We start from the raw sequence: 22,683 nt of genomic DNA, 5'->3' as shown, positions 1-22,683 counted from the left end.
AAGAGCACAGGCTTGGGAGTCAGAGGTCATGGGTTCTAATCCTGACTCCGCCGTTTGTCAACTGAGTGACTTTGGGCAAGTCACTTAATTTCTCTGTGCCTCAGTTACCTCATCTGTAAAATGGGGATTAAGACTGTGAGCCCCACCTGGGATAATCTGATCACCTTGTATCCCCCCTCAGTGCTTAGAACAGTGCTTTGCACATAGTAAGTGCTTAACAAATATCATTATTACTATTATTTATTTATATTAATGCATGTCTCTTCCTCTAGACTATAAGCTCCTTGTAAGCAGGAAATTTGTCTACCAGTTCTGTTTCACCGTACTCTCCCAAGCACTTAGTACAGTGCTCTGCACATAGTAAGTGCACAGTAATTGCCTCAGTTACTGTCAGACAACTGGATGGTGTCCATCCAGCTCCTGCCCACAGAACCATTACTATTACTCACCTGATTTCATTTTTGTTTCTCTTCTCCTCCTTTTCTTCAACTCTTACAACTAGGTTTGGACTGAAACTTAACCTAACTGGGATGTTCTTTTCTAGGAAAATAAAACAACTGGTCTCTAAAACAACTGGTTAATGATCTCTCAGTTAGTCTATGCATGTGGAAAAAAATGGAAACAGAGTTTCTTCAAGATTCATTAAGTACTTGAAAGGTGCAAAGGACTGTCCTAAGCTCTGAGAGAATGTACGGAAAGTGATTCACATCCAGTTCCTAGCCCACAGTATCCAACCTTAAAAGGGAGTATTTCCTCCTAAATATTCCCTACTAACCAAAAGTAAGTCAGAAGGCTTTTAAACTTTCTAAAACCCTTTATTTTTTCATCTAAAATTCCTATCTCATTCTAAAAATCAATTAAGGCCCTTTCCTTTATTACTTTCTCCCAATGCTTCTTGAACATAATTAATCAATCAATAGTATTTTTAGAGTGTTTACTCTGTGCAGAGCACAGTACTCAGAATTTGGCAACGTACAGTAGAGTTAGTATAGAGTCCCTGTTTTTGATAAAGTGGGAGAAATAGATGCTAAAATAAATGACAGGTAGAGGTAAACAACAGAGTTTAAAGAATATATAAACAAGTAGATGTTATGGAGAAGCAGCGTGGCTCAGTGGAAAGAGCACGGGCTTTGGAGTCAGGGCTCATGAGTTCGAATCCCAGCTCTGCCACTTGTCGGCTGTGTGACTGTGGGCAAGTCACTTAACTTCTCCGTGCCTCAGTTCCCTCATCTGTAAAATGGGGATTAAGACTGTGAGCCCCACGTGGGACAACCTGATTCCCCTATGTCTACCCCAGCGCTTAGAACAGTGCTCGGCACATAGTAAGCGCTTAACAAATACCAACATTATTATTATTATTATTATGATCAGTTCCACTGACTCCAACACTTATGAGAGGGAGTAGGAAGCCATAGTGCCCCTCCTTGAGGAAGCTGATCAGAGGGAAGAATTTGGGAGGAAGTAGGGGATCCAGGAGTGAGAAAAGATGACCTTCAGCTATCCTGGAGGCAATAGGTTAGTTTACTATGTGCCCTGAAGAGCAAGACATGGGCAGAGCTCTTGCTGTGGCCCTGGATGGACAGAGACACAAAGAAGGATTGGAAAGGAGGTTTGAAGCCCAGCAGTTAGGATTCTGGAGGATCGACGATCATCCCTGGGTCACCTTTAGGGAATAATAATAATAATGTTGGTATTTGTTAAGCGCTTACTATGTGCCGAGCACTGTTCTAAGCGCTGGGATAGACACAGGGGAATCAGGTTGTCCCACGTGGGGCTCACAGTCTTAATCTCCATTTTACAGATGAGGTAACTGAGGCACCGAGAAGTTAAGTGACTTGCCCAAAGTCACACAGCTGAGAAGTGGCCGAGCCGGGATTTGAATCCATGACCTTTGACTCCAAAGCCCGTGCTCTTACCACTGAGCCACGCTGTACAAAGGGTCCTGGAGGGGAAAGCAGTAGATACAGGGAAAGGTGGTTTGAACTGGATTTTCTTAAATTGGAAGCATCATGGCCTGCTGGGAAGAGCCCGGGCCTGGGAGTCAAAGAAACTGGGTTCTAATTCCAGCTCTTTCCCTAATCTGCAGTGTGACCTTGGGCAAGTCACTTAACTTCTCTGTGCTTCAGTTTCCTATTCTGCAAAATGGGGATCCAATACCTGTTCTCTCTCCTACTTAGATTTTGTGCCCCATGTGGCACGTGATTATCGTGTATCTACCCCAGTGCTTAGTATGGTGCTTGGCACATAGTAAGCACTTAATCCTATTACTTAAGTACTAACACAAGCACATATCCCCATTCCCTTCTCTCTTCTGTCTGTAATTAAGTGCCAATCTTCTCTAATAGACTTTTCACTCCTTGTGGGCAGGGTTTATGTCTATTCACTTTATTGTAGTTTCCAAAGTGCTTTGCATAGTGCACTGGTCACAGTAGGCACTCAATAAATACTACTGATTAATTGAATGATTTATCTGGGAGATACCTGAAAGAACAAGTTAGTATTTATCTCCTCAAAATCTCACAATACAAAAGTAAATGGAATACATTAATAAAAGTCTTAAAATTACGTAAATAGAATGTTAGTGAGGGAATAAACACTCATTAAAAAAGAAAAAAGGAAAGAAATAAACAGTGCATGAAAATTTTAATTCTCTGGGGTTAAAAGTTGATTCATGCCTCATTCTAATTCCAGGCTTGAATTTATTTTCCTTCCTTCTTTCTCCACCCAACAACTCTGGAACCATCAAAGCTGAGTTGCTGAGAAGAGCATAATTTCGCCACTGCTATAAATGTAGCCAGAAAACTACTTTTGTACAACTCGACACAAATTTCCATCCATGGTCTAATACTAGACTCTTTGTATCCTTGGAATGTAAAACATGAAAGGAATGCCATTTTGATTTTCAAGTGTTAAGAGAAGAGTCCTAAGAGCTAGAAATCTTGCTTTGTCTGGAAATCCAAAGACATTTTATGTTCAGTCACCAGTGAAATAAAGCTATAAAACTGTAATTAAAGGAACTTGGTTGAATCCAAAAAGGAGAACAATTATAATACAACCACAGTTACCTGCTGAGAAGCATCACAGCCTAGTGGAAAGCACGGGTTTAGGAGTCAGAGGACCTGGGTCCTAATCCTGGCCCTGCCTCTTACCAGCGGTGTGACTTTGGGCAAGTCACTTCACTTCTCTGTGACTCAGTTCTCTCATTTACAAAATGCGGATCCAATACCTGTTCTCCCTCCTATTTAGACCATGAACCCTATGTGGGATCTGATTATCTTTCATCTCCCCCAGCTCTTAATACAGTGCTTGGCAAATAGTAAGACTTTACAAATACCACAATATATTTTGTTATTAAGTGCCATGGAGTCATTTCTGAGTCATAGCGATTCCATGGATATACTTTCTCCAGAACATCCAGTCCTCTGCCATAATCCACAACCTTTCTAATGGTTCTTCTGTTGTGGTTGTTATGGTCTCTATCCATCTACCTGCTGGTCTGCCTCTTCCTCATTTTACCTGAAGTTTTCCTAGCATTAGTGTCTTCTCCAGATAATTAGTCCTCCTGATTATATGTCCAAAATATACTAATCTAAATCGAATCCTTTGGCCTTCCAAAGACCACTTTAGTTTAATTTGCTCTAAAATCCATTTCTTTGTTTTTCTGGCAATCCATGGTATTTGTGAAAGCCTTCTCCAGCACCACATTTCTAAAGGATCGTTGTTCTTTCTATCCCATTTTTTCACTGTCCAGATTTCAGATCCATACATTGTTAAAAACCACAACTACTACAAATTATAAAGACTTGAAGGCATCCTTAAGAAAGGGAGTACTTTTTGTCCTCACTGGAAAAAAAATTTTGGATAGAAATTTTGTGAGGCACTATTGTTCTTAATTTTGGGAGGGCCCCTGATAGGTCTATCAGACTGCTATGATGATGATGATGGTATTTGTTACACATTTACTATGTGCCAGGCACTGTACTAAACACTGAGGTGAATGCCAGCGAGTTGGTTGGACACAATCCCTTGTCCCATATAGGGCTCACAGTTTCAATCCACATTTTATGGATGAGGTAACTGAGGCACAGAGAAGTTAAGTGACTTGCCCAAAGTCACACAGCTGACAAGCAGCGGGGTCAAGATTAGAACCCAGGACCTTCTGACACCCAGGCCCATGCTCTATCCATTATGACATTATGTTAGCCATCTATTAAACTATCATGTGAGGTAGGCAGCTAACTACTCTGTATCAGTAAACCAGCCCCACCAATCCACTACAGAAAACAAACATAGAAAAGATAAATGAGCATACAAGGTAAATATGTTGCCTTCAGTAGTGTTTATAGTTTCTAGGCCTCTCTTACTGTTGCCATTTCCAAACTCAGGTAATTTTCATGTGGTCCACTGAGATATTTTCTATTTCAAACTTTGATCCAAATTGAGGATCCCCTTTGGATGTTAACACATTTGGAGTGGATGGAGAGAAGTTTGAAATAGTTGACAATTTTTCTCTCCTGGAACTGATACTCAATAATAAAGGAACCAGTAGTCAAGAAATATGCTGCGGATTAATGTTAGGAAGACTTGCTCTGAAGAGCCTGGGAAAAGTCTTGAAATGTGCTGATGTAACCATTGCCATAAAAATACGAATTGTCAATTCTATGGTGTTTCCAGTGACAATAAACGGATCCAAAAGCTGGGCAGTGAAAAAACAGGATTGAAAGAATATCGATTCTTTTGAACTGTGGTGTAGGAAAAGAATTTTGTGAATACCAAGGACTCCCCGAAAAACAAACAAATGGATTTTGGAGCAAATTAAGCCAAAGAGGTCTTTGGAAAGCCAAATGACTCAATTTAGATTAGCATATTTTGGACATCATCAGGGAGACTAATTCTCTGGAGAAGACACTAATGCTAGGAAAAGTCCAGGGAAAATATGGAAGAGGCAGACCAGCAGCTAGATGGATAGAGACCATAACAACAACGGAAGAGCCATTAGAAAAGTTGCAGATCAAGGCAGAGGACAGCATGGTCTGGAGAACATATATCCATGGAGTCACTATGAATCAGAAACAACTTGATGGCACTTTAAATAATAATAAGGGCTAAGTAGAGTGCCCCCCCACCCCCCAGAGTAAGCACTCTGTAAAAAATATAAATTTACATTTGGTTTTAGACTTTTGAATTCCAATGAGTATTTGACAAAATCCAAATTAGAAAGTGAAAGAAGCACCACCGTAAAGTCTGTAGCTGGTGAATTCTGGAGAAAATATATCCATAGAATCACTATGAATTGGAAAAGATTCGACCAGACTTGATAATAATAATAATAATTTGCCTCAGTGAGTCATGGAAAACTTTTTCCTGCTTTCCTCAGGAACAGTGCTGCTTCAGGGTCCTGAGCTTTCCTTTACTACTATAGGAAGCTGAAAAAATGTCTCGTCTTTCACTGGAGCATTTCAGCTTTTGCCTACCAGAGAGTCCTTCATGCCTTATCAGTGGCATCTTCATAGCTTGCCTCGTGAGACTCTCCCATCCTTGGCAACAGCAAATGAACACCTCCCCTGCAACTGGCATGGGTCTTCATTTAATCATCAATAATGGCAAGGGAGAAATTCACCTCCTTTCAGGGCTTGTTCTTCCTTAACTTATTTCTACCCGAAACTGACTGGTCACACCTTTCCCAGTACCCTGATTTCCATTACCTTCCCCCAACTAGCTGAACAGTTCCTTCTTCCAAAGAGAGCAGAGCTCTTTATAAATATGAAATCCATAAGGCTGTGCACACCTCTATTTTCAAACAGATGTAGGTGATAAAGCAGATTTGTAGACATGAACACAAATTCCTCACCTGAAGACAGGCAGATTCGATCTTCAGACTATTAGATGAAATGGAATCCAAGTCTGGCCTTCCTCTAGAATGTCCCATCCCCAGCTTTGTGTGGAGTCTGTGCATTTTTACGAAGATCACTTGGTTTTATGGCTATTGTCCCTGAGGATATGAAGTAGATAACTAATGTCTGGAGTCATAGGTGGAGCTAAAATCAACTCCTCAAATGGCAACTGGAGAGAAATTATTCACACTCAGATGTTTCCAGAGGAAGACAAGCCGGAGATAAGAAAAACCCAGATCACTCCAGCATGTCACTGAAAGGCCAGTCAGATCCCTGCAAATCTCAAGCAGTGGCATGATGTGTCACTGGCCTCCCAACTCACCTTATGACTAAACTGCTTTGCTGGTAACTCTCACAGCCTGCCTATCCCACTGCACCGCATCATCCTGAGACCATGCTCCCTACCTGCTTTCAATGAGTCCTGTGTATTATGGTATTACGGCATTTGTTAAGCACTTACTATGTGCCAGGCACTGTTCTAAGTGCTGGGGTACGTTCAAGATAATCAGATTGGACACAGTCCCTGTCGCACAAGGGGCTCACAGTCTAAATTGGAGGGTTTAATCCCCATTTTACAGATGAGGTAACTGAGGAACAGAGAAGTGAAGTGACTTGCCCAAGATCACATAGCAGGCAGCCAGGATTAGAACCCCAGTCATCTGACTCTTTCCACTGGTCCATGCTGCTTCCCTGTGGCAAGGACAGAGGTAGTGCTGCCCTGATACAGACTTCTACTCTGTGGGACTGTGGATGCCATAATAATAACAATAAATCATAGCATTTGTTAAGCACTTACTTTGTGCCAGACAATGCACTAAGCACTGGGGTGGATACAAGCAAATCCAGTTGCACACAGTCCCTGTCCCACTCAGGTTCACAGTCTCATTTTACAGATTACCCCATTTTACAGATGAGGTCACTGAGGTACAGAGAAGTGAAGCGACTTGCCCAAGGTCACAGAGCAGACAAGTGGGGAAGCCTGCATTAGAACTGATGACCTTCTGACTCCCAGTTCCATGCTTTATCCACTGCACCATGCTGCTACCCTCCATGGGCTTGGGGCACAATGCTGTTAATTCACCACCAAGGTCTACTGGAAAAGAAGGGTAGATTAGAATGTAAGCTCCTTGTGGGCAGGAAATGTGCCTACCCACTCTGATATATTGTGTTCTCCCAAGTGTTTAGCAGAGTGCTCTGCCAACTTCACCAATTCTTGTCTTGTGTTAGTTGGGGTGAGACGCTTCCCAGGTGGTGTGGGGGCTGAGCTGAGTTAGAGTTAGGCTATGGTTAGAGCATTTTCAACTTGCCTTGGTGTAGGGTCTCTGGGGCTCAAACATGACCAGAAAGGGACTGCAGACTTTGAAGTACATTTATGACCCCAGCACTTAGAACAATGCCTGGCACAGAGTAAGCGCTTAACAAGTGCCACAGTTATTATCTTAATTATTCAGGAGCACAGTTCCTCACATTGCAAACTGGCCCTTGGTGTCTTCTCAGTCTGAGTGAGCACTGGAGGCATGCTGAGGTCTCGGTGTCATGAGTGGGGGCTGGGGTCTCAGGACTGAAAAGGGGGCATAGGGTGGGATCTGGTTCTCAGGATATGAGCGGATTGCTAGGTCCAAGCAAAGATCAAAACTCAGAAGTCTTGTCTGTCCCTTGTCTACTGAGGTGACAAGATTAATATAGTCCCAGGGGGTGAGGGGAAGAGCACAATCAGGCTCTGGGGCAGGAGAGAAGGGAACTCATTGTGCCTGGCCTTGGGCCCTGTGAAGACCAGAGGTGAGGTGATGGAGAAGTAGATGCCCCTCTTTCTGTACCTTTAACTATCCCTTCCATCCCCTCTTTTTTTCATTCCCTTCCTTCCCTCCTTTCCTCTCCACTTTTCTTCCCTGTCCCTTCAAACTACCACCCCCAGTGCTCCACCCCCTCCAACATAGGCCCCCGTTTTTCCCCCATGATGAAAATTAAAAGTTGTTAGCACACCTGGTCATCACAGAGACTGGATGTTGGGAGAACTTTAGTTATGGCTATGACAATAACTGTTTGACTCTAAGCCATAGGGAGCTGGAAACCCTAGGTCTTTCTGAAGTTTTTTTTTTTTTGGTTTTACTTTGTATGTTGTTCCTGGCCTCTTTCCTTTAAGTTGCCTTTGTATTTTTACTGTTTTGTCTTATGTATTTGTCACCAGTCCCCTTTCTCTCTGATTTTTACATTGTGAACCACTAGGCAGCCAGGGACTGTGTCTTTAGCTTTGAGAAGCAGTGTGGCTTAATGGAAAGAGCATGGGCTGAAGAGTCAGAGGACGTGGGTACTAATTCTGATTCCACCACTCGTCTGCTGTGTGACCTTAGGCCAAGCCTGTTCTCCATTTACACTCACTCCCTCGGTGAACTCATCCACTCTCACGGCTTTGACTACCATCTCTACGCAGATGACACGCAGATCTACATCTCCGCCCCTGTCCTCTCCCCCTCCCTTCAGGCTCGCATCTCCTCCTGCCTCCGGGACGTCTCCACCTGGATGTCGGCCCGCCACCTAAAACTCAACATGAGCAAGACTGAGCTCCTCATCTTCCCTCCCAAGCCCGGTCCACTCCCAGACTTCTCCATCACCGTGGATGGCACGACCATCCTTCCCGTCCCGCAGGCCCGCAATCTCGGTGTCATCCTTGACTCGTCCCTCTCGTTCACCCCACACATCCTATCCGTTACCAAGACCTGCCGGTTTCACCTCTACAATATCTCCAAGATCCGCCCTTTCCTCTCCACCCAAACGGCTACCTTACTATTACGGGCTCTCGTTATATCCCGGCTAGACTACTGTCTCAGCCTTCTCTCTGACCTCCCTTCCTCCTCTCTCGCCCCGCTCCGGTCTATTCTTCACTCCGCTGCCCGGCTCATCTTCCTGCAGAAACGATCTGGGCATGTCACTCCCCTTCTTAAACAACTCCAGTGGTTGCCTATCGACCTCCGCTCCAAACAAAAACTCCTCACTCTAGGCTTCAAGGCTCTCCATCACCTTGCCCCTTCCTACCTCTCCTCCCTTCTCTCTTTCTACCACCCACCCCGCACGCTCCGCTCCTCTGCCGCCCACCTCCTCGCCGTCCCTCGGTCTCGCCTATCCCGCCGTCGACCCCTGGGTCACGTCCTCCCGCGGTCCTGGAACGCCCTCCCTCCTCACCTCCGCCAAACTGATTCTCTTTCCCTCTTCAAAACCTTACTTAAAAATCACCTCCTCCAAGAGGCCTTCCCAGACTGAGCTCCTCTTCCCCCTCTACTCCTTCTGCCATCCCCCCTTTACCTCTCCGCAGCTAAAGCCTCATTTTCCCCTTTTCCCTCTGCTCCTCCACCTCTCCCTTCCCATCCCCACAGCACTGTACCCGTCCGCTCAACTGTATATATTTTCGTTACCCTATTTATTTTGTTAATGAATTGTACATCGCCTTGATTCTATTTAGTTGCCATTGTTTTTACTAGATGTTCTTCCCCTTGACGCTGTTTATTGCCATTGTTCTTGTCTGTCCGTCTCCCCCGATTAGACTGTAAGCCCGTCAAACGGCAGGGACTGTCTCTATCTGTTGCCGACTTGTTCATCCCAAGCGCTTAGTACAGTGCTCTGCACATAGTAAGCGCTCAATAAATACTATTGAATGAATGAATGAATGAACTTCTCTGTGCCTCAGTTACCTCATCTGTAAAATGGGGATTAAGACTGTGAGCCCCACATGGAACAACCTGCTTACCTTGTATTTACCCTAATGCTTAGAACAGTGCTTAGCAGATAGTAAGTATTTAATAAGTACCATAATTAATATTATTACTATTATTATTATTTAGCTCATCCCTTTCTACTTTCATTCATTCATTCATTCATAGTTATTGAGTGCTTACTGTGTGCAAAGCTATGTGCTAAGTGCTTGGAAGAGTACAGTATAACAATAAACAGACCCATTCCCTGCCCACAACAAGCTTCCCAGCATTTACCTAAAGGTAAAACATGCTACAGACTAAAGGATTATAGCCAGCGGATAATGTGGATTAGAATTTTAGATGTAGGAAAATTTTGAGAATAGTACCTTTTATACCAATATTCATTCATTTAATCATATTTATTAAGTGCTTACTGTATGCAAAGCACTGTACTAAGCACTTGGGAGAGTACAGTATAACAAAATATAGTTGATATTTTAAAACTATAAAAATTGACCATGAAAATACCTATAACCTTTCAACAATTTCTGAAAAATGCCTCCAATGGTAATATTTCTGATGAAGAGTAGGTTGGCATCTCTGACTTTGCTGTTACCATAGTAACTGAGCATATTATAAATCCATATGCCAAATTAGTATATTTTATTAGATGACACAAACGTATGAATTACATGAACTGATTTTACTAAAATGAACAATGCTGCAGATGAAGAGTTAATTTAAGGAACACTTTTAAAGAAGTGCTGGCAATCATGAAGAACAAATGTCATTTCTGGGTTTATTTGATAATTTTGTATTCAGCAAATCATTAAGGCTAATCCTGCCCTGCTTCCTTACTTTTTTCATCAACTCTGATGGTATCCAAAGAAAGTAGAACTTAATGTTCCAGAAACAGGCTCACTGTACTTGGCTGGAGCATAGTGTAAGGGCTGGGCTGAGCCAGATGATAAGGGCAGGGAATTATAAGGAGACAGATTGAAAGACGTCTGAAGTTTTGCTTTAATCCAAGATACAATCAGGAAACCCAACAGATAGAATTTGATTATGGATTTTCCTCCCGGAGCAAAATTCACCTGCCTAAAGTTAAAAAATGTCAACTTTTTGATGAGATATATTTATCCTATTCAATCATCAATTGATTCCAAAACCCATGCTACAGAGAAAAAAAAATGTTAGATCAAGTCTCCAGAGTAAAAGTCTCATCAAAGAAAAATGCATTGCTATCAGCATTATTTACAATTCACTGAGCATACACTGGGCACCTGCCATTATGCTTGAAACTTTAGGAATAATGTATGTATAAATTGGGTAGAAATTATTAGATTTTCTCAGATTTGTTTGTTCTTACCCTCTTGTAGCTTCATGTCACTCACTCTGGCAGTCAGCCCAAATGAACAGGACAACCTTTGCAATCTTCATGTATGAACTGTCCATTTCCATTAAGAAATAAAAATAAAGCAAATGAGAACAGGACAATGCTTTTGAATTATTTTTTATTATTATTATTTAGCAGAAGGAGGCTTGTTCTGGAAGAGGAATCGGAGTTTGTGGCATTCATTTTAGGAGTACATTAAAAAGTTCAGGAGGAAGAGGTTAGAAAGCTAGTTGTAGCAGAGATATTTCTTTTCTTAAAATAATCAACATTATCATTATTAATAAATCCATGCTACAAGAAAGTCAATTCAGGATATTTGTACAGTTTATTAAAATGAACAATGCTGCAGATGAAGAGTTAATTTAAGGAACACTTTTAAAGAAGTGCTGGGAAACATGAAGAACAAATAGCGTTTCCGGGTTTATTTGATAATTTTGTATTCAGCAAATCATTAAGTCTAATCCTGCCGTGTTTCCTTACTTTTTTTCATCAACTCTGATGGTATCCAAAGAAAGTAGAACTTAATGTTCCAGAAACAGGCTCAATGTACTTGGCTGGAGCAGAGTGTAAGGGCTGGGCTGAGCCAGATGATAAGGGCAGGGAGTTATAAGGAGACAGATTGAAAGACGTCTGAAGTTTTGCTTTAAATAATTAATTAATATTTATATTAATATCTGTATCCCCTTCTGGACTGTAAGCTCTTTGTAGGCAGGGAACATGTATGACAACTCTCTTGCAGTGTACTCTCCCAGGAGCTTGACATGGTACTCTGCACACAGTAAGTGATCAATACCAGTGATTGAGCTCCCATTTACTGGTCACAACGTGAACCCTGAGCATTCCCTGCTCATACTCCAAACACCCTCCAAATTAGGTCCTGTACACTCTGTGCTCCTAACATATTTCCCTCTTCTCTCCCATCACATTTTCATCCCATAGCCATCAATTCTAAAACAGTTCCATTCCCTTCTTTCACATATCATAGGGCGGAGGCTCACACAAAAGTTGTCCTAGTTCACAAGTCAAATTGAAAATAATCCTATCAGAAGATCTCTGGGTGCCACCTTTCTGTGTTTTGTTTAATGTCATAACACCTCTCTGACTCTGGAGTGTTAGCTGAAGGCATATTGAAATACTTCAATCATTCATTCATTCATTCATTCAATCAATCATATTTATTGAGCACTCACTGTATGCAGAGCACTGTGCTAAGTGTTGGGGAGAGTACAATGAAAAGACAGACATTCCCTGCCCACTATGAGCTTACAGTCTAGGGGGTGGAAGCAGACAATATAAATGTTACAGATATGTACATAAATTCTGTGGGGCTGGGAGGGGGCAAGAACAAAGGGAGCAAGCAGGGTGATGCAGAAGGGAGTGGAAGAAGAGAAAGAGGAACTTAGTCAGAGAAGTCTTCTTGGAGGAGATGTGCCTTCAATAAGGCTTTGAATAATAATGATGGTATTTGTTAAGTGCTTACTACATGTCAGGCCCTGTACTAAGTGCTGCAGTGAATACAAGCAGATCCAACTGGACACGGTCTCTATCCTATGTGGGGCTCATAGTCTCAATTTTGTTGAGTGCTTACTATGTGCCAGGCCCTGTACTAAGTGCTGGGGTGGATACAAGCAGATCCAACTGGACACGGTCTCTATCCTATGTAGGGCTCACAGTCTCAATCCTCAATTTATAGATGAGGGAACTGAGGCCCAGAGAAGTGAAGTGACTTGCCCAAGTTCACAAAGCTGATGAGTGGCGGAGCCTGGATTAGAACCCATGACCTTCTGACTCCCAGACCGGTGTTCTATCCACTACGCCCTGACTTGATTATGGACCTGGATCCTTCAAGCAACAGACAGGCAGACAAGAGTATCCACTGAGTTCTCTATATAGTTAGCCCTTTTACACTCATTTCCATTGGCAACTTATTGGTTAATTGTGGCAAAAGTGACAAGCTTCCATCATCCTCTGTGACATCACCAGAGATGCTCAGCCCCAGTTCCCAGCCAAAATAACCCCTGGAGTCACTAATAATAATCTTGGCATTTGTTAAGCGCTTACTATGTGCAGAGCACTGTTCTAAGCGCTGGGGTAGACACAGGGAAATCAGGTTGTCCCATGTGGGGCTCACAGTCTTCATCCCCATTTTACAGATGAGGGAACTGAGGCACAGAGAAGTTAAGTGACTTGCCCACAGTCACACAGCTGACAAGTGGCCGAGCTGGGATTCGAACTCATGACCTCTGACTCCAAAGCCCGTGCTCTTTCCACTGAGCCACGCTGCTTCTCTAAGAAGCATCCTGTCCCTCATCAGTCTCCACTGGCTTCTGAAGTCCTACAGTTATTCGCCTCTCAGGAATGGCAGGTTGGAAAACTCTGCCTAATGAACCCCAGTTCATTACCCCTAATGATGTCACCACTCCACACCTTGTCTGAAACCCAGGCAGCTTCCCAAAAGGCAAATGGAAGCCTACCATTCCCTTCTTCAGGCTAGTTACAGGAAGATTGTGGAGAAAGCACTTCCTTGCCTTTCCAGAGGCTCTCCAAATCTGAGTATCTCCCTGGCAGGTGGAGCACTTCCTCCTGCCCCTATTTCAGACATCTGCCACTTGTCAGCTGTGTGACTGTGGGCAAGTCACTTGACTTCTCTGGGCCTCAGTACCCTCATCTGGAAAATGGGGATTAATAATGTTGGTATTTGTTAAGCGCTTACTATGTGCAGATCACTGTTCTAAGCGCTGGGGTAGATACAGGGTAATCAGGTTGTCCCACGTGGGGCTCACAGTTAATTCCCATTTTACAGATGAGGTAACTGAGGCACAGAGAAGTGAAGTGACTTGCCCACAGTCACACAGCTGACAAGTGGCGGAGCTGGGATTCGAACCCATGACCTCTGACTCCCAAGCCTGGGCTCTTGCCACTGAGCCACGTTGCTTCTCATTGGATTAAGACAGTGAGCCTCACGTGGGACAACCTGATGACCCTGTATCTACCCCAGCGCTCAGAACAATGCTCTGCACATAGTAAGCGTTTAACAAATACCAACATTATTATTATTATTACATCAAGATCAGAGAGCTCCCTAACATTAGTTGTATTCTTGTAAGTATTCTTCATCAGATAACAATCAAACAGAATTCTGGTTCAAACTGTCTTTCCCTAGCTCTAATACTTCCCCCTCCCTACCTGGGGACTTTCAGTGCTTTCCTGTAAGCACCCAGGGGCTCACATTCTTGTTACTGTGGCACTGTCCTTCCTGTCTCTCAAGCTCAACACCTTGGCATTATTCTTGACTCCTCTCTCTCATTCAACCCACATATTCATATTCCTGTGGATTCGACCTTCAGAACATTGCTAAAATCTGAACTTTCCTCTCTATCCAAACTGCTACTACATTAATCCAATGATTTATCTTATCTCTCCTTGATTACTGTGTCACCTTCCTTGCTGACCTCCCAGCCTCCTGTGTTTCCCTACTCCAGTCCCTACTTCACTCTGCTGCCTGGATCCTTTTCTACAAAAACATTCTGGACATGTTTCCCCTCTCCTCAAGAACCTCCAGTGGTTGCTCATCCACATCAAACAGAAACTCCTCACTATTGGCTTTATAAAGCTCAATCACCTTGTCCCCTCTTACCTCACCTCACCTCACCAGTTTCCTACTCCACTTTCCTACTACAACCCAGCCCATACACTTCTCTCCTCTAATACTAACCTTCATACTGTACCTCCATCTCTTCTATCTCGCCACCAAACTCTCCCCCACTTCCTGTCCCTAGCCTAGAATGCCCTCCCTCTTCCTATCTGACAATTACTCTCCCCATCTTCAAAGTCTTATTGAAGTTACAGCTCCTCCAAGAGGCTTTCCCAACTAATCCCTTCTTTCCTCTTCTCCCACTCCCTTCTGCATCACCATGCCTTGCTCCCTTTATTGAGAAGCAGCATGGTGTAGTAGTGGATAGAGCACGGGCCTGAGAGTCAGAAGGTCATGGGTTCTAATGCTGGCTCTGCCACTTGTCTGCTGTGGGACCTTAGGGAAGTCACTTCATTTCTCTGAAAAATGGGGATTGAGCCCTTGAGCCCCACACGGGATAGGGACTGTGTCCAACATGATTTGCTTGTATCCACCCCAGCACTTCGTATAGTGCCTTGCACATAGTAAGCACTTAAATACCATTTTTTTTAATTCATTCCTCCCCACACCAGCCCCAGAGCACTTATGTGCATCTCTGTAATTCATTTATTTATATTAATATCTTTTGTTCCCTCCAGACTGTAAACTCATTGTGAGCAGGGAATGTGTCTGTTATATTGTAATAATAACAATGAATAATTCTAGTATTTATTAAGCACTTACTGTGTGCCAGGCCCTGTACTAAGCACTGGGGTGGATTCAAGGATACAGTGTACTCGCCCAAGTGCTTAGTATAGTGCCCTGCACACAGTATGTACTCAATAAATAAGACTGACTGACACTTTCCCTTTTTATTCAGGGCATCCCAGATTCCAATCTCATCCTTTCTGAGTCTTCGGAAACAGAGTTCCTCTGCATCCTCTCTCTCCTTCGGGGGCAGGAGCTCGCTACTCTGAGGTCCTAGCTGCTGGATCCCCAGCCTCTAGGCATCCTCTCTGATTTCTGCCTGTGCCCTGTGTCCTGCCTGGATTACAGTTCCTCACCTTCCCTGAGCTCTGCTCTTGCCTCAAAAAATGGCTGTGGTTCTTCTCTACCAAATATATGCCCTACCCCAGATCCTTTCCAATTCTTCCCTCTAATTGGCTTGGTTAGAAATACTGCCATGTAAGACATTAATTAAATGATCCTTTTCCTCTCCTGAAAGACAGGCTAGTTGGAGTGACCATTATACCTTCCTGCTTCAACAATTAAAGGCACCTCAAATCTTGCCTTAGAATGTCCTTTATGTGTGGTCATTCAAAATTTGAATTTTTCCTTAATAACAGTTTACCATTTCACAAACATGGCATTACATCCTTAAATTTCACTGTCAGTCTACTCTCATTAAATGTTGATTCTATCTCATTTTACTTCATCTTTAAATACTTCATATTTTACTTTATAGTCATATTTTAATTATAGCATTTACCTATCTTTTATTTCTAAGTAGCCTTCTCTACCCTCCAGTTTGTCCTGTCTTTTGATGGCTTCTTTTCTATCTCTAACCACTGCTCTTTGTTGTCAGCTCTACAGAGGGGGAAAAAAATCTGTGCACCAAGTATCCAGTAGAGGAGGGTTAAATCTGAAGCTTTGACCTCATTTCTCTCCTCTCATTCCTTGCATTGACATATCAAAAATAAAAAGATAACAAACCATAAAACAAATCAGCATGTTTCATTCCCTATTCCCCTTCAACTAGACACAAAGACGTCAATTCCCTTTTCGTGACATTTACCTTATGTCTCCAAAGCATCAAGAAAAAAATATACTGTGAAAGTGGACCAAGCAACCATCTGAGGGAACCACACATCTAAGGAGCAGTAGGGAACAGGAATCATTTTAATAACTTACTTTTCTTCTCCAAAGACAGCTTCCAATAGCTCTCCCCACTCCACTCTAATGCTCTGCTTCCTCCATTTCACTTCCCAGTTTTCCTGGAATCATCTTCTCTTCCAAAGAAATAGCCCCAAAATGTGATGATTTATTATTTACCTTTCCCTTGGCCAAATTTTGTCCTTTGCCCCCAACTCCCCTTTAGAATTTTACCTTTGATTTTTCATCCTATTCCCTTTATTTCTGCAAATACTTCAAACACATGGAACCCATACCTCTTCTTCCTTGCTAGAATATTCTGGCAGTAACTCTATTCAATTCCTGGGTAAGCTGTCCCTGGAAAAGAATTAACCTATTCTTTCCCAACAACAAGGTAAACATGTTTAGTGTCTTTTTCCTGCACTGACTAAAGAGAAAAATAATTTGATCAGCATTTCTCTGCCTTTTTGTCCTTTCCCCGATCCAAAACCAACCAATTAATCAAGTTAATCATGTACTGTTGAGTGTATAGAGCAGTATACTAAATGGAAGGGACGTTACTCTGCAATTACATAAAATAGGGATGAAGACTGTGAGCCTCACGTGGGACAACCTGATTACCCTGTATCTATCCCAGCACTTAGAACAGTGCTCTGCACATAGTAAGTGCTTAACAAATACCAACATTATTATCATTATTATTATTAGAAGAAAAAAGAGTTTAATTGGGGCAGACCTCATGAAGGATATGGGAGTTTCACAAAATTTTGAGCAGGAGAAGAATGATGGTCTATCATATATGGAGAGCAGGGAGTTCCAAGTCAGAGGGAAGACATGGGGAAGAGGTCAGTGATAGATCAGACTGGGGTACTGAGTTCTAACCCACCTCTGCCACATATCTTCTGGGGCAAGTTATTTAACTTCTCTGTGGCTCAGGTTCCTCATCTGAAAAATGGGAATTTAGACTGAGCCCTATGTGGGACAGGGACTGTGTCCAACCCGATTGTCTTGTAACCACCCCAGTGCCTGGTACATGGCACTTAATAAATACCACAATTATTATTACTATTATAATTATGATTATTATGTTGAAGTGAGAGGAGTGCAGTGTGCTACCATCTGATCCCCAGAGTTTGTCTGCCAGGAGCACAGTAAGAAGCAGGCTCACAAATCCCAGTGTTTACCTCCAGAGAGAGAGCAGTGGCAGCAAAAACAGCAGTAGGGACAGTATTTGCTCAGACTCCCACAGCTCCAGGTCCAATGACTACTCTCCTCTGTGTATGTGAGGAAGAAGTTCCAGTGAAAGCTGGAGACAAGAGGGACGATCATTTCACACTCCCCCTCCTTCATCTTCCACCATTTGGAAAGCAGGATGAGCGATAATAACCTCCCACCAGGTTGTTGAGATGAGTGGGATTTAAGCTGAGGAAGATCTCAAAGGATCCTCATTCACTACCTCTTTCTTGAACATGAATGCTTTGAGGGAAGCAGGGTGGAAAGTTTCAGGAAATGTGCCATATTAAAGTTCTGGTGAGTGGGGAAGAGACATTGTGCTGTGCCAAAAAACATTCGCCCTGTCCCAGGATCAGCATCCATTAATTCAATGCTATTTGAATGGAGAATCACTGTCTGGAAGCTAATGACTTTCTCAGGTCCTGCCCCCAGCCCCACATATTCCCTCTTCCACTCTAGCCCTTCACCTACCTCAGCAAGACCTATGCCATTGTCTCTGCAGGGACGGCAGGACTTAGGTTGCTTCTGGCCACCTGACAGAACCCCCGGGAATACCTACCAAAGCCTACCAAAGGCACACTGCAGTTGCACTCTCTGCCCTTAGTGCCTGTAAAGAAGACATTCTCATATCCGTGAGTAATACCACAGAAGGACTCATCCCTTTACAGACTTCTAACAATCTCTACTTTTCAATCAATCAATCAGTGGTACTTCTTGAGCACTTACTGTGGGCAGAACACTGTATAATATAATAGATTTGGTAGATGCAATCCCTTCCCATTACGAACTTACATTCTGAGCGGGGAATCAAACATTAAAATGCATTATGGATAGGGGAAATTGTGGAGCAAAAGGATATGTATGTAAGTGCTGTAGGGCTGGGGTGAGAATCAAAGAGCTTAAGGAGTACACAGTCAAGTGTATAGCCAGAAGCAGGATGTGGACAAAGGGTCAGAGGCAGGGTGCACTAGATCAAAGCATAGAGAGAAGTTTGCCATTAGAGGATCAGAGTGTGTAGATTGGGTTATAGTGGGACATCAGTGGGACATTAGTGAGGTAAGGTAAGTGGGAAAGAGCTGATTGGGTGCCTTAAAACTGATGGTAAGGAGTTTCTGTTTGATGCTAAGGTGGATTGGCAACCACTGGAGGTTCTTGAGGAGTGGGAAGATATGGACTGAATGGTTTTTCAGAAAAATGATCTGGGCAGCAGAGTGAAGTATGGACTACAGTGGGGAGACCCAGAAGGCAGGGAGATCAAGGAGGAAGCTGATGTATTAGTCAAGGTAAGAAATGTTGAGTGCTTGGATCAGCATGGTAGCAGTTTGGATAGAGAGGAAAGGCCAGATTCTAGACATGTGATGGTAGAAGGACAGGATTTCATGACTGATTGTGCGGGTTAAAGTTTTTTCAGAGAGTAAAAAAAAAATCACAAAGAAACATTTTCTATATTTAAAAATCCCTAAGGTGATGTGTCCCCTCTAGATTGTAAGCTCCTTGAGGACAAGGATCATGTCTACCTACTCTATTTTAGTCACCCAAGTTCTTAGTACAGGGCTCTGCACACAGCATGTGCTCAATAAATGCTACTGATTGATTGACTGCCTATGAGTTCTTCAGTGGGTCTTACCATCTCACTTTTAGGCTGAGTCAAGAACTGGTTTGAAATTATTTTTCTTATATACTTATTACTTTTTTTAGTGGTACTCATAAAGTGCTTACTAAGACTGTACTAAGTACTAGGGTAAATAAAAAGGTAATCAGGTTGGACACAGCCCGTGTCCCACATGGGGCTCACAGCTAAATGATTCTGTCTGAATACATCTTTTAGTTAAAATGTAACAGTAGAATTAGGAAACTTTCCTCAGTGATGAATTCTTTTCTGGATACAGAGTAGAGTCAGAAGAAACAGCTGTGTACATGCATTCAGTGACAAACATGGGAGAGAACAGGAATGAGAGATTTCCTTAATGTCAGGCTCTGCTAAAGCACAATTCCCTATTTCTTGGAAAACTGTGTGTCTTTTCACAAAGCCCAGAATAGTGCCTCTGATAAAGTAAGCACTCAACAAATACAATAATTAACAATAATAATAATTCTTCACCTCCACATGGGACAAAACCAGGCACAGTGATTGCAAAGGATTCTTCAGTATAAGAATGTCTCATAAATACTTGTCAGGAATAAGATGTTCAACTACGATATGCTCCATAGGAAAGCTACTTGTGTGTGAAATAGACTTGTCACTTATCAAAAAGTGATTTTATTACTGCATTTGGATTTGATTTTCAAGACAAAAGTAGTTAAAGAGGTGCCAGTTATTTAAACATACACTATAAAAAGATAAACTGGCCTATTGCAGTGCATAATCATTAACAATTCAAAAAGACATCCGAATGTTATATCAGCATTATTTGGGTTGATATCTAGACAGATAAGTAACCAACTAGAGATTAAACCACTTCTCTCTTCATACACAGTAATTCCCCCTCGGGTTAGACTCATTGTGTGAAATTCTGAATACAGTTCCTTTCTCAGAAATGGGTTTTACTGTCCATAATAAAAGTTCAACAACATCAACATTTATTTAACTTTCTCTGGTTACTCCAATCTCCAGAAATGGAAACCCCAGGGTCAGAGAAAATTTTTTGAATATTTGTTTAGGTGCCAAATTCTTAACATTTCTCCATCCGAAGTTAAAACCAATTAAAGCCATTATAATCATTAAGATTCTTAGTAGAATTCATGCAGATCAGTTCATCAATATGCTTCAGAAACCCCTAACCCTACTATTCCACCTCTAGACATTTAACCTTGAAAAAGACAACAGTTCAAATTAACAGTAAGGGGTGATAATTGAAATGTAATGGAGCATTTTGTAAAGGTGGTTGTCTATTGTTGTCTATTGTTTTAGTACAAGTGATTGTCACCAGTCCTAGCAAGTTGTCTACTCCATATTCAGAAGCAAAATCAAATAGGACATAGCCAATGCCACCATGACCAGAAAAAAAGCACTTTTACTCTAGCAAAGCTTGCTATTTATCCTAGAATTCCTTTTACCTTTTCCCTGAAAAAGGAAACTAGAGTTGATTAGAATCACCTATTTCCTTTAAATTGTTTCAATCTTTCTGGGCTGTTAGATTTTGTTATTCCTAATCTCATTTTAAGGTACTATCATCATCATCATCATCAACATCATCAACATTATCATTATTAATAAAATAAAATTTCAAGACCTGAAAGCAATTCCATTTTACAAACAAAAAGATCTGAATAAAATCAAGGAGGGGTAAAAGTTGTGCACATTCTACTTAAGGAAATTATTTTAGTAACTATTGTGATTACTGATTACTTTCACCAACACCCATCAAACTTAAAACTTCCAGATAACTGATTAGCAGAAACATGGAAAAACAAACACACCAGCAGGAATTTACTAAAGCTGCAACAGCTGCTTTCATGCCACCTTATCAGTTATATTACATGTGGTTAATGTAATGTTTCCGTATCTTACCGTCAATTTCTCCTTTAAATTCTTGTTTAATGAGCTTTGCTTTTCATGCTTTCCTAGTTCCATGTCAGAGAGAAGGAGTTTGTGTGTGTGTGACAGAGAGAGAGAAAGAGAGCAGGAGAGAGGTGGGAAAAAAGTGGGAGAGAGAGATCATGTATAGAAATGATTTAATGTGTCTACATGTTAGTTGTTGTAGGACATTTTGAGTTGTGAGGCAGAACACTATCAGACAGCCCCGGAGATAATTTCTGGTTAGCTAGTGTTTCCATTTATAGATGTACAAAACTCACAAACAGAACCCTGAAGAAGTCAGGCAGCTGGCTCCAGATGACAATATGTGTTAGGCTAATATCAAAGCAACTCTTCAACAGAAGCAAGTTTCTAACAGGTTAGGTTACCTGGCAGAAGAAAAGGTGCTTATAAGTTCAAATGAAGAGAAAGAGAACTTAAAAAATCAATATATCAGATGCACCTTATAAACAGCAGAGAGGCCTGAGCTAAATTTTCTCTTATCAACAGAACTGGTAAAGTAAATTAAAATGACTGATTGGAACAGTAGTGAGCAACTACTTAATTACCAATCCCCTAGACAAAGACAGCCTTTTGTAAATATTTTCATGTATCTCAGAGTACTGCCCCTTCGTTGAGATTTTCTAATTCCATTTAATATTCATGCAAATTCACAAATCCCAAAATCTCTTGTTAGCCAGTTTTAGATAATTTGTAACACATTAAATTTGTGGGAGTTTTTTTCAAAAAAATCACAAACTCTTCATTTCATAAAACACATCAATGTTTTGTAGAAAACAACTGTGATTATTTGATTAGAACCATTCTCCCCTTCTATACTGTTCCCCCCTTCTAGACTGTGAGCCCGCTGTTGGGTAGGGATTGTCTCTATTGCTACTTTCCAAGGGCTTAGTACAGTGCTCTGCACACAGTGCAAAATGAATGAATGAATTTAATATGTAGACTGCAACCTAGGTGGCAAATGTCCTTATAACATGGGAATTGGTGACCTGTATTGTAATGATGTAGCTAGATAAAGATTTATATCAAACTCTAGGCTTAAATTGCCTTTGGGTATGTATAAAACTGAAAGAAGTTGGAATTCAGGACCCTGGGAGTATATGAATTTGTAGCCATGGTATATTGGGTTTCTTCAACATACTATTAAAAGTCACCAAATGATGTTAACAAATGTCTGTAGCTTCTCTACAAATCAATCAATCAGTGATATTTATTGAGCACTTACTGTTTAGGAAGCATTGTACTAAGCACTTGGGAAAATACAAAAATCAGAATTGATAGACAAGATCCGAGGGGGAGGCAAATGTTAAAATAAATTACAGCTAAGGGAAGTAGAGTAGAAGGATATTTATATAAGTATCATGCTGCTGAGGTGAGTATTAAAGTGCTTAAAGGTACAAACCGCCAAGTGTATAGTTCAAGGGGAGGGGAGGGGGAGTAAGGGAAAT

The 22,683-nt window shown here is 41.8% G+C and overlaps 1 protein-coding gene across 14 annotated transcripts in view; it reads right to left on the bottom strand.

Annotated features, from left to right (window-relative positions):
• The window catches only part of LOC100073568 (muscular LMNA interacting protein), a 221,747-nt gene extending 200,351 nt beyond the window's left edge, over positions 1-21,396 (bottom strand). For 13 of the 14 annotated variants that reach the window (XM_029075002.1, XM_029075053.1, XM_029075063.1 and 10 more), the window contains exon 1: positions 21,209-21,396. In XM_029075002.1, coding sequence (XP_028930835.1) covers positions 21,209-21,271 — 63 coding nt within the window. In that variant the 5' untranslated portion in view covers positions 21,272-21,396. Of the gene's footprint in view, positions 1-10,952; positions 11,031-21,208 lie in introns of all 14 variants that reach the window. The other variant, XM_029075082.1, reaches the window with a different exon arrangement.
• Between the last annotated feature and the right edge of the window lie 1,287 nt (positions 21,397-22,683).

This window comes from Ornithorhynchus anatinus, chromosome 1 (assembly GCF_004115215.2).
Source record: "Ornithorhynchus anatinus isolate Pmale09 chromosome 1, mOrnAna1.pri.v4, whole genome shotgun sequence".
Classification (NCBI taxonomy): domain Eukaryota; kingdom Metazoa; phylum Chordata; class Mammalia; order Monotremata; family Ornithorhynchidae; genus Ornithorhynchus; species Ornithorhynchus anatinus.
Note: the sequence above shows the minus strand (reverse complement) of the source record. Positions and strands in the feature narration are given on the sequence as shown.